General features: G+C 52.6%; 4 protein-coding genes across 4 annotated transcripts; 2 read left to right on the plus strand and 2 right to left on the minus strand.

Moving 5' to 3' along the window:
* Position 1: 1 nt before the first annotated feature.
* On the minus strand, positions 2–2646 carry CDEST_12039 (Putative copper acquisition factor BIM1-like domain-containing protein). The gene is made up of 3 exons (XM_062928195.1): positions 1254–2646; positions 869–1158; positions 2–758 (listed from the first exon to the last, which is right to left on the minus strand). The coding sequence occupies exons 1-3, from the start codon at positions 1390–1392 to the stop codon at positions 504–506; spliced, it is 684 nt and encodes a 227-aa protein (XP_062784246.1). The 5' UTR covers positions 1393–2646; the 3' UTR covers positions 2–503.
* Positions 2647–3782: 1136 nt separating this feature from the next.
* Positions 3783–5289, minus strand: CDEST_12040 (Putative necrosis inducing protein). The gene is made up of 4 exons (XM_062928196.1): positions 5157–5289; positions 4932–5106; positions 4592–4851; positions 3783–4500 (listed from the first exon to the last, which is right to left on the minus strand). Exons 1-4 carry the CDS (start codon positions 5186–5188, stop codon positions 3915–3917), a joined length of 1053 nt encoding a protein of 350 aa, XP_062784247.1. The 5' UTR covers positions 5189–5289; the 3' UTR covers positions 3783–3914.
* A 4722-nt stretch (positions 5290–10011) lies between these two features.
* Positions 10012–10822, plus strand: CDEST_12041 (uncharacterized protein). Its single transcript, XM_062928197.1, has 2 exons — positions 10012–10430; positions 10497–10822. Exons 1-2 carry the CDS (start codon positions 10215–10217, stop codon positions 10818–10820), a joined length of 540 nt encoding a protein of 179 aa, XP_062784248.1. The 5' UTR covers positions 10012–10214; the 3' UTR covers positions 10821–10822.
* A 1-nt stretch (position 10823) lies between these two features.
* CDEST_12042 (Putative Zinc finger C2H2-type) lies at positions 10824–12234 on the plus strand. The gene is made up of 2 exons (XM_062928198.1): positions 10824–10852; positions 10924–12234. The coding sequence occupies exons 1-2, from the start codon at positions 10828–10830 to the stop codon at positions 12081–12083; spliced, it is 1185 nt and encodes a 394-aa protein (XP_062784249.1). The 5' UTR covers positions 10824–10827; the 3' UTR covers positions 12084–12234.
* The last annotated feature ends 21 nt before the right edge of the window (positions 12235–12255 follow it).

A 12255-nucleotide genomic window follows, 5' to 3' on the forward strand; every position in this document is an offset into this window, starting at 1 on the left:
TGTCGAGATATAGAGGTCGCTGGCTTGCAGCGACTCGAGATGGGATGGATGATGTTACCGCGAGAGATACCACTTTGATGTTGTTGAGAAGAAGAGCATGAATTTTCCGAGCATGATAAACTTGAGTAGTTTTGGACATCTGCATTTGTTTCATTGTCGCATCTCACACATATACAAACACACACTGAGCACAGCATTGAGATGCAATCTGGTTCTTTTTTTTCCTTTTCCTTTTCCTTTTCCTTCTACTCATGTTTGCATCCAGGGGATGAACTGACTAGTTGGTATCAAAGCATTTCATGTACATTAGAAGGGACACGCACACACACACACACACACACACACACACACACACACACAAACACACGCACACACATAAACGCGCACCAACGCATTTCTGACGCTGTACTTCCGCTCCCCCTTTATATCGTGACGTTCATCAAACATTCCAAACCAATACTGACTCCCTCTCCTCCAGGACCAGGCTGGTTTCGTGGCCTTCCTTACAAGCTCATGCCAAAGACGAAGGTGAAGCTGAGACCGACGACGGTCGTCAGGGCGAGCATGTGCACGCCGCTGCCGGCCGTGCCGCTGGAGCCGCCGTTGCCGCCGGTCGAGTTGCCGGTGCTGTTGCCGGCGCCGCCTTCGATGGTGCCGTTGGCGCTCTGCTCCTTGACCGTGTAGACCGAGACGCCCTCGGTCTTGCACTGCTCCGACGAGGGGTTCGTGGCGTTGGATGTGAAGCGGATGTCGGCGCACTACGTCCCGTTGCGAAGTCAGCACACTCTCGATACCACTCTCTATTCACGATGTAGTACCCAAGAAGATTGGGACGAAGGGGGAAAAAAGCTTGGGAGGATATACGTACGTTGTACAGGCCGGCTCCCGAGTCGCCGACGGTGATGACCTGCAGACTGGCGCGCTGGCCTTCCTGGGCGGGCGTGGGCAGGGCCAGCTTCTCGACGCAGAGGGTGCCGGAGCCGGTGGCGTTCCAGAACTGAGGTGTCAGGGTGATGTTGTGCGTCGAGACGTTGCCGTTGGCCTCGAGGCCGAGATTGATGAAGACGTAGGTCCAGTCGTGGTGCAGGTCCAGCTCGACGGCGCCACCGTCGAGTGGCCAGTCAGTGACATTACCCGCACCGTAGGGGACGCCGGCGCCTGTGGTTCAGGTTAGTCATGGGCTCGTGTCGTCCTGTGACGGCGTGTTGCTTCGTCGGTGGAAGGGGGGAGAAGGAAGAGGAGGAACGTCGTACATGGGTATGTCCACTGCGAGAAGCCCGTCACGTTAGTCGGCTTGAGGGTGTCGGCGCGCCATTCAGGATAGGTGAGGCCGAAGTGGGCGGAGGCGAGGTTCGCGGCGCCGAGGGCGACGAGGAGGGTCTTGGGGGCCATGGTGTGTCGGGTTTCGGCGAGGGTCTTTCAGGGTCTGGCTCTTGTTTAACTTTGTACAGCGGGTCGGGGATGCCAGGTGATGGAGAACTGCCAAGACGTGATGGGAGAAAGGTGAGATGTCGGGGCGGACGAGCTCAGCGGAGGCAAAGCGATTATATATCAGAGCCACCAGCATCCTCCCCGCATGAGCATGCCGTGCCCATGGTAGGCAGCTCTGCTTACCCTTCCCTCGAGCAAAGGAAACACAGACAAGGATGCGAGCTGTAGCTGCGGTGGCAGATGGACTAGAACGGTCCCCCGGGACCAGCTTCGCAGCACGAGGGAATATCCCCTCAGAGACGCCACACATGCAGCTAGAGAGAGAGAAGAGAGAGAGAGGCGCGGAGTGGACTCGTCAAAGAACCCATGGCGACCACTCGCTTCGCGGGTGTGCGGTAGCAAGACGATGGTCACATCCTTTCCACGACCTTTGTCTCGTACTGTCTGGGCTTGACGGCGGATCTTCACCGCGACAAGGGCCAGGAGACCGAGAGAAGATACAAGAGAGTCGATTAGCCCTCTGGCCCCCCGCAACGGGAAGGTGAGCCAATAGAGGACGCCAATTGAGCAAGTTTATTTCTCTCGTCCTAGTCTAGCGGGGGGAGGAACAGCTGTCTAGGGCTGCCCCAAGTCAAATAAGCGTCTGGTGTGAAAGACTGCTGGACATTGACAGAGGATGGACGAGAGGCCACACAGAGAGATAGAGAGAGAGAGGCTCAAGATGGGTATGGCTTCCCTTTGGCTGGGCGACGAATCAAATGGCGCGGGGCAAGGGGGTGCGAGGCGGGCGCTAGCGCAGTGTCTCTGGATGCAAGTATCTTGCTCAAACTCCCGCACTCATGGCCCGAATGGGAGAAACGCGGCGCGGGTGCAGAAAGTGCGGGATTGGGTGGTGAATGGACGGTGGAATGAAGCGTATGTCTGTTGTCAGGTCAATCCAGTCACGCGTGCGTGCAAAGAGATGAGGTCGGCATGGTTCTGCCTGTGAATGCGGCGATAGATGCTCAATCTTGAAGAGTGGTGAGGGCTAGTTCGTGTGGCGTCGTGGCTACGGTGACGGAGAGGAGGACACACGAGTTTAGTTTTGAGTGAGTTTTGTTGACGCTTATGATGTGTCAATACTTGATGCCAGCGCGCAACGAGATAGTAAAGAGGCAACTGGAGTCTGTGCAGGGTTTGGCGACATGGTAATACCCCAGAGAATTAATCACTTGGCCCTGATCTCTTCTTTGTCGCACCAAGCGGGATCGACTCATTGCGGACAAGCCTCCGCCAAGCACTATGCGTTCCTGGGCCGAGTCCGGAATGATGTGGGATCGACCGACCTCCCGGCCTTCCTCCCTGTCCTCCGGAGCACCTCCACCAGCTCCGGCGCCGGCGTTCAAAAAGTTTGGTTGTTCCGAGCCTTGAGGGACGTGCGAAGCTTGACCGAGCCCCGCCAGCGAGTCTATCTCGACTCCATCCGCGAGGCCCTGCTCGTGGCAAGCGAGGAGGAGCCGAAAGAAAACGTTTGTCGACCGTTGTTTAGGTGTGTTCCATCTATAAACTTTGTTTCCGTTGCTTGCAATAATGCTATTTCAACGACAACTTAACACGTCTCGCTCTAAACGATGATCATGAGGGAGTTAATAGTTCTTCGAGACCTTTGCCTTGTCTAGTTGTAAGAAACTGGAACCCTAGCGGATCCCATTACACACTTTTGCGAGCTTCAAGCCGGCATGATAAATTTACAGCTGAGCGTCTTGCTCATCAGCTGACTCAGCTACCAGAAGCGCCGATGGTTTAGTGGTAAAATTCTCCGTTGCCATCCAGCAGCGTCGGGGAGCCGGGGGTTCGATTCCCCCTCGGCGCAATCTTTTTGCCGGGATGTGTGTTGTCGGCGGGCCTGTCTAGTTCGGATTTACTTACCCCAAGATCATCAGAGAGATTTTTACCGACACGCCGAGTCTAACAGTTGCTACATTGTAATTATGAAGAAGCAACTACTACTAGTGTGAATACTTATATTATATGTCTTCTTTCCTAACTAATTTGTGACTAGGCTGGTGCAGATTTATCTAGTCGACTCAGCTAAGTAATTCTAATGCTACACAAATCCAACTCTTTGTAGCTTAACTATGCTTGGTCACAAGGACGGATAGTTAGATAGCAATATCAACCAATCAATGACCGCAGACTCTATCTACTACTTACTAGCACTTTAACAAGTTGTTCTGTTGGGGTGGTGGAAAGTAGGGACTGGCAGGAAAGGGGTAACTAATGTTTTTTTCGCTGGTGCTGCAGTATGCAAACAACAAAGACTTTCAAGGGACGCTTTATGCTTTGTGGCATGAGTTCCAAATACATCAGTCATCAGAAGTAGGATTTATAGGCGGGTGAATAATTATTTGCTATGTCCCCCTATGTTCCAACAATATCAATTAAGTTTAGTAGGGTCATAGATTTGCTTGCTCGATCTGGAAGCTGCCTTGTTTTTGATTGCCTCACTTCTTGCACTCTGGCTCCTCTGGCACGTCGTCATAGAAATCTTCCTGGTACGCGGCGTCCAGCTGGCTCTGGAAGTTTGCGTCGGTAAACGGCACTTGGCTCTCATAATAGTTGGCGTCGGAGAGTGCCTCGCTCGCCTCCACTGGGAGAGAAGTCCAGCTGACGAGGGTGCGGTCGTAGACGCTTTCGCCGTCTTCTCCCTTGAAGAGGGACATCGCATTGTCGTGAATCTGGACCTTTGGGTGCGTGGCCTTGTCGGCGCCTGCATTCGAAGGACCAAAGGATATGTCGCCAGTAGGTGCTGATCCCCATTTTAGGTGATCTGTCGTATAAGATATACCGACAGGCTGAAGTGCTTCGAGCTTGTCGGGCTTACAACCCCATTGTTTGATCCAGACGACGGTACTGGCCCAGTAGTGGCGGTGGCCGTTGTCGTCGCCCTTGGCCCAACGGACTTTCGGAAAGTAATAGGCGTACAGAATCCCAACGCGGCCATGGCTTTTTCCGCGACGGACGTAGACCTGTCCCTTACCACCACCACCGCACTTGCCCCTTCCTTTACCAGTAGGTTTCAAACCACCACTATGTAGAACAAAGTCAGCTATGAGTGTCATGTGCTAATGGTAAGGGTTGATAAGAAAGGTCGATGTGTTGGACGGCCTCGCCTGCTTACCCTAGGCTGCCAGTAGCATCAACGGCGGGATAAGGGTCGCAGCCTCCCGAAACAAAGAGATAAGGGTTGAAGCGAAGCTCGACCTGCCCGTCAAACCCAACGTCCGCTTTTTCGGGGAGCGCAACGACTTGGTCGTGGCCGATCCAGCTTTGTCCAGAGTCATCGTCTCTCCAACAGTTGTAGCTGGTGACCTTGCCAATGTCGTTGCACTGGGCCTTGAACTCTGAACGAACGAACGAGACCCTAGCCTCCCCGATACACTATAGCATTGTGTGAGTATTCGAATCCCGACCAAATAGTGTGGATGGTGGTTTCTTTCGATTTCTGATAGACAACTTACAACGTCATGGTTTAGCCCGTCGAGGGTTTGGTTCAGATACACCTGCGCCCCATTGTGAGGTTTCAGAACCCCCTCAATGTACCGGTTGCAAACTCTTTTCGTGGCAGCGTCCTGGGCCTTACCATCAGCGACACAGAGGCACCATTGCTTGCCTGCCGCTGCGTCGAAATGGAGTCTAGACTGTCAGTCTGGCACAGAATCATGACGAGTATCGGACGGTCTTACACCAAGAGACTAAGAAGAGTTAAAAACTGCATTGTTTCGAGTGGCAAATTGATTGCTGCATTACTATTTAGTGTTTTTACCAAGCTATGAAACAAAATGCAAGGCACATTCACAAAGCGGTCGCGCTGACATATTTAGTCCTCTGTCCTCTGCGTCCGGTCGGTGACACCGAGCGGCCGTCAACAACGTCCGCGGTGGTAGAGGAAGTAAAATAAATGAAAGTTGTTGATCCCACTCTTCTTGCGAACCGCTCGCACACGAACTGGAGGGATGAACCTTTCCCGAAGCAGGGATGGCACGCGTGTGCTTTGATCATCGAATCTGTACACCCCACCCAAAATACGACCTTTGAGCATCCCATGACTCTCTTGGTCGACGGTGCTTTTGTGCGTGGGCGTGTTGACTGGATAATCGACCGTCATAATCTTATCAAGTCCCACTTGATCTGTATTGTTCTTTGCGGAGGAGGAGGCGATGGGAATTAACAGTGTCATCCAGTAATATTTGCTGCAGATTACCTAGCAGCGGGATCACACGGTAGCAAGTTGCAGGTTAATTTCATGTTTTGAATTGGAGGGTATAAAGCACGCCAAGGACCCCTCGGGGATAGGCTTCATCAGCCGGCCATTCGGCGGCAGCGAGAGGACTCCCGCGGGCTTCGTCCCGGCAGGCGGGTGACAGAAAAAGCCGGACTCTTTAAAAATATTTGACCAAGTCAGGTGTTTTTGGGGGCAACGATGATAGGCGGTACTTCCCCCTCTCCAACTACCTGCACTTAACAAAGCTATTCTCCATCAAATCCCATTTATAGAAGTCCGGCCTTTTTTTTTGTCTCCCGCTGGCCCGGGTAGTGGGCATCGTGGTGGCCTTGGGCAGTCAGGAAATTGGCCGAAGGCTAACAAGCAGCGAGGAGATTTGTGTTGGACGTGCACAAGAATTTCGAAGTGCTCGACGCTGACGTAATCGAGGAAGCACGGCCATATTTACCACAGGAGGGGTTTTGCTTGTGCTTGCGACCACATCACAATGCCTAGAACCCAGTCCTAGCAGTTCAAAAAGCCTTCGGCTCTGATCCATTTTGCTTCTCTCTTATCTTAGAGTAAATGAACCGATTTATTTCAGTAGTCCTGAGCACTTAGCGGCCCATGCATAATCGCCTCACGATAAGGAACACCTTGGTGAGCCATGGCCATCCGGCGCAGTGATTCCACATCTGATCCGCAGCGAACTACCATAGCAACCTCCTACTTAAATAAGTCTAGAGAATCCATCCACAGTGAATTGCAATGTCGTTCGCTTCTCATAGCATGATTAGGAGACCATAGATATCCAGTTTTCTACTTTTCCAACTTTCACCTTCTTTCTTCAACCAAAATAGGTCCTCTAGAAATAGCCTCAGAGCATCTCTATCCACTGCATCTAAGCCAGCAAGAAATACCATGAACTCTTCACCATTGCATATCTGAGCGCAAACTATTGTGCCGGTTGTGGTCTCGCAAAGACCTTTTCTTAGACATAGCTGCGAATTCATGCTTATTTTAAAAGTTACAAATAGGTATGCTAAACATTTGCTGAAAATGGTGCCTACATGCACACAATAATCGTTTCTGGAATTTTGTCAATTTCGTACAGCAAGACCGTGTTCCTTCAGCTTGGATATATCCGTTGTAGCTTAGGTTTAACTAGAGGGTGCATAGGAGAGGGGTGCGAGATATGAAGCAGAATACGTTGTCTATGGCTTGAATTCTGTCCGAGTTTTCGTATCCCCTTGCCTTGGGACTATCTTCCACATTAAGCCTTGTGCCTCTTCTTGAACTGAGCGAGGATGCAAAGCACTTCTGCCATGATGTCAAACTGCTACATCACTTCTATCTAGCTGTGATAGGCCGGTAGGGAAACTGTTCCCCGTCTGTTCCCCCGTCGCTCTAGGCTACTTTGTTACCGTGTACAGTACTGCGTGTGGTGATGGTGAATAAACGCCAATCGAAACGCACTGTGATTTTATGCAGCATGCATGTAAGTAAGCTGCCACATAGGAGTTGGTCAATAGTGCAGCCCCCGATTGAAACCTCGACAACCGCCGACCCGCGGCCGCAGCCGCGGGGGGGATGATCACCACGCAGCCAAACGAAGACAGCAAATTGCCTGTTGCGGACGTCTGGTGACACATCAAGCCCATAATGGGATTGGAAAAATAGTTACGAACAATCTCTTGAAGGACGCAAGGGCAAGCCGTACATGACCAGGCATCTCACAATTTGTACATCGATACGTCGGTTAACTTTGCGGGACTACCAGGTGGCAGTCAAGGCTGGTGAAACCAAATTGCCTCTAAATAAATGTGTTTTCACTTTTACGCATTGTTTTCATGAAGCTCATAATCAGGATAAACACTGAATACGCAGGACTGACAAGTCGGTTGCAGGCAGCCGGCCGTCTGACCAGTCAGCGGGACCCTAGCCCGCTTCGCTACAACGAGGTCCTTTGGTGAGAGAATGAGCGAGGTTCCAAAAGCAAAGCCGTGAACCGTGTAAAAAGAGTAAGCATATAACTGAGCGGATAACCCACAAGCGATGGTCTCGGTTTCTGTTCCATTGTGGTCATCATCAGTTCCTACCCGGCAGCCCAACACGATTATCATATGAGCTCTTTCGTCGCAAAAATACCCAATCATCCGAGCTTTATTGAAGAACTACCGCGAGCACAACACCGAGTATGCAGCTGTTTCCCTGTTTGAGGCGGTCTTCAGTGTCCTATTCCCGGCTAGTGAAGGATATGCTACAAACATGAAGCAGTCAATAGATTGAGAGAGGTGTCGAGTTGAACCCATCTCGCAAGGCCTCGACTTTGGCCACGATGCCCTCTGTTCAGTTCTGGTCGGAGAAGGAAAAGGCGGAGGCGGGTCTACCGACGAAGTGGAGGAGCAGAACCCGCAGAGAGATCAAAAAGCAATCGTTGGGCATGGACCCGTGGGAACCTTTGCGTTCAATTGGTTTTGGGGGCATTTCCGAGTTTGGTTCTGTACATTGCCGCGAAAAACAGAGAACTAGTGCCTCTGAATAGCGAGCATCCTTGTGGAACTCACCAGACCTACATCCCGCTAGACTCTCCAGAAGGAGAGTGTATCGTGCCCCTTACGGACTTCATCAAAGGAAACTGACCCCTGCGCATGATGGATTAAATATCGTGTTACTCAACTCTTGACTACCTCAGGAAAGATTGGCTCATTTGAGACATTGACGTCCCCACGTGCATCAAATTGTAGGAAATCCATTTCGCTTTTCAACTTGTTCGCATCTAACCCTTCTGTCCCGTCTGCCCAGGTAGAACGACAACAGCCTTGCCAGTACGCTGATCCCTCATCGTCCAAAAACGACCCGTGTAGTTAAGAATGATGGGCAAAAATCCGGGGTAGTAAACAAAAAGGAATCCCGTCAATGCTTGTTGACTCTCGGTGGATGGGAAGCAGGTACAACGCGCGTTAACCGCACACCCCCAAGCATCAGGGGTACTTCGTTCCATGAGCAACTCGTGCAATAACTTTCAAATGAATTTGATTCATACTGTTGGTCTTTTCTTCACACGTGGAATCCTTGTTCATCGCCGAAAAGCACCTTGGTGTACTACATGTTATGTTCTGCTCATCCAACCAATCTCCAGCTTTGGGCGGAGGATCATTCGGCTTCATAAAAATTTTGCACATACTACTGAATCTGATATGAGCAGTTTTGCTCTCACTTACTGGTCATTCGCTTTTTGTTCGACCACTCTTATTTGTGGTACACAACCTGGTATTTGAATCTGCTGAATTGGCGGCGCCTGCTTCTGATTGGCACCCTCCCCAGACCTGTATCTTAGCATCCAAGGTTAACGTTCTTCGAGTTTTACTTCTATTTTACAGCGACCCTGGATGGTGTAGAGAGGATTGCGTTTTATGGGCGCTACACACATGGCGAATCACACATCATTGGGTTCCTTCTTCGGTTTCCCCAGCGCTGCGTAGGCCAAGTTTGGGGACCCGACGGCCATGAACGCATGTGGCCCAGCTTCTCAAGAGATAAACAGGTAGTTTGGATCTGTCTTGCGATTTCAACCACCTGAGCGCATGGAAGCGCCTCCTGGCTCGGGGTGCCGTTCTACGCCGCGATAATACGGTGGTTTTCGGTACGTCGATGCCAGGTGTGTCGCATGGGGAATCGAGACCACAGACTCGACCCTGTCCAAGGTTCTCGCCGAGATGACTCCACGTACGAATAAGGCGGCCAATGATGCAGGGCAATTGGAGGTCCTTTGAGAAATGTTTCATCATGGTCATCGCGGATCCAAGGTCGAGGCATGCGCCGAGGGAGAGATGATGGGCACTGAGGGGGGATGCCGCGGCGGCCTCAAGTACCTTTGTATCTTTAGGATGCGCCATGTGGGACCAAGACGAAGGGAGCGAGCCAATGGACCCATTCCGTGAGATTCCGCCTACCGTTCAGCCCTGTCCGCCGTGGATCGGTACTCCGACGCCGGCCGTCCAGATACCGCGAGGTATCTTTCTTACCGCTTGAACGAGTTGCATGTCGAATGGAGAATTTGAAAAAAGATCAAATACTAGATTTGGAGATTGAAGATACTGATTTACTTTAAATAATTCAATCATGATGGTTTTGAGAGCGCTAGTTTTCTGTAAAATCCAGCTGACCTAACATTTAATCCATCCTCAAAGTCGCTGTGACACACTTGGACGATCCCTGGAGCCAGACAGCGCACGGGCCACTGAGGCCAAATCGCTGCGCCCCAGGGAAACGGAAAACGGCCTGGGAGCTGGAGTCACTGGATTCGTTCATATCCCCAGGCATCCCTCGCTCATCTCCAATCCGAACCTCTCTCATCCTCACCCGCTCCGATTACCTTCAATCTCTCTACCCTCTTCTCACCTTACCCTCTTCTCCTCACCTTACCCTCTTTCTCAGACAACCTCATTACAGCTGACCTACACCCCAGTACAAAGCATTTCAATCTCTACAATTATCCGATGCGCTGGTTGTAGCAGTATTCTCATCCAAAGCCAACATGGGCTTAATCTTAAGCGATCCGCCGCCCGACGACCGGTGGGACTGCCATTACTGCGATGGCGATCCTGGGCGTTATCGTCTTCACGAGACCATGGACTTCGCCGATGGAGGAACAGTCATCTCCGACGACGATGGACACCTTTCTGCATCTACTTGGGCAACGCCAACGACCATCCCGATGCGCCGACAGCCACGCTACCCGGCACTCGGACAGGTTAGTTAACATGGAATAGACGAAGTTTCTTATCTCTCGAACGAGAGGCTGACAATACCCACTTAGCCACGCTGCCTTGCCTCGACCTCTTCCATTGAGTTGGTATCGACTCAGGGTTGTGACCCAACTTGCGCCATGCAGTCCGCTTTCTCCGTTGACGGAACCCCCATTGCAAGCGTCCAGAGCCCGGACCTTGTCCTTGCCATCATGGAACACTTTGTTCCAAATGTCCCACTGACACCGTTGCACCTCGGTCAGCTACAAGAGACGCTTTCTGATTTCAGAATGGCGTTTCTGGGCGAACCCGAGACCTGCTGCCTCGAGCTCCCAACGCCTCGGCGATCAGGATCACTCGATGGCTCCATGATGACCTTTTCGATTGCTGTCTGATGTAGTGATGATGCTGTTGGTTATTCGCACCGGTAAGCTCACTTGGTCGCAGCAACTTCTCCTGCAACACCCGATTCTAATGACGGCCTCTAGGTTGGCCAAGGACCTGAGTACGTCGTAAAACTTCTCGATTGGCCGTCTAAACCTGACCGCGCCTGTCCAAACGATTTCACGCAACCAACGCCCTTTATAAACCACCTAGCTCAGCAAGTCGCCGAGTCAACCACCATCTACGACCACCACTACGACCCTTTTTACCAGCAACCTTCAACTTCGGAGACGGAGTCGACCTACATGTCAGCTGCGACGTTCAACGTTGGCAGACCTTCAAACGACGATACCATCACCCACTTCTCCGGGGCCAACCCCCTTCTCGACGCTATGGCGGTAACTACCACAGGCTGGCCCTACGGGGCCCAGCCGGTAAGTGCTGCACCCGATGCCATGGACGACAACATGTTTCAGCACTCTCCCATCTCCGACTTTCTTGAGATGTCGGACGAGTCCGACGACTGGGCCATTCTCATGCAGCAGGACATGCTCGTCACCGGCGCCTTCGAGATGGCCGGCTTCGATTTCCCTACCACGATGATGGAGGAGACCAACTACCAGACACCCGACTCCCCCGAGGACATTTTCAACGACCCCACCGTGCAGTACGACATCGAACAGAGCCTCCAGACCACTGGCCTATTCGACTTCAACGGTCTGCTGCCCGACCTCTCCGCCTCCGGTTACCTCTCCGGTACCGACCAGGTCTCCTCCTACTTCGGGAGCACAAACGCCTCCCCCTACGAGCCAGCCCTTGACTTCTTCCCCGAAGCCGCGCCCTCCCCCTCCTCCATCTTCCCGGCCAGTGCCGACGGGTCGCCCCTCGGCACCACCACGACAACCTCTCCCGGCTCGGACTCTGCTGCCGCCCATCCCTACCGCTGCACCACCGACGGCTGCCCCAAGGCCTTCCGCAAGGAGGCCCAGCTGAAGCAGCATCAGCGCGTCCACCGCAAGGCCCTCGTCTGCGACATCTGCCGCGCCGAGCGCCGCACCGAGCACAAGTTCGCCCAGGTGCGCGACCTCGAGCGCCACCTGCAGGCCCGCCACCGCGACGTCGCCGAGCGGGCCAACGTGCGCTCCGAGGTCCGCCAGTGCCCGCACCCGGGCTGCGAGCACGAGGGCCGGAGGGACAACGTGTCGAGGCACCACCGGAGCAAGCACGGCAAGGAGCTCAAGTGGAAGAGGGGCGTCCCCCATGTTGTGGGCTGAACACGCGTCCTAACGAAACAGAAAAGGGAGCGTTTGCGGCGTTGGTAATTCTTTTTGCCTTTTGTTTCTTTCGGATTCGTTCGGATTTTGGGATATCCCGGTAGTACAGCATAGTGCATTTCGGTCTTCGGACAATAAAGACCTCAAATAACTTGGTCTGGCTTATGTGATG

Source organism: Colletotrichum destructivum, chromosome 8 (genome assembly GCF_034447905.1).
Source record: "Colletotrichum destructivum chromosome 8, complete sequence".
Taxonomy (NCBI): domain Eukaryota; kingdom Fungi; phylum Ascomycota; class Sordariomycetes; order Glomerellales; family Glomerellaceae; genus Colletotrichum; species Colletotrichum destructivum.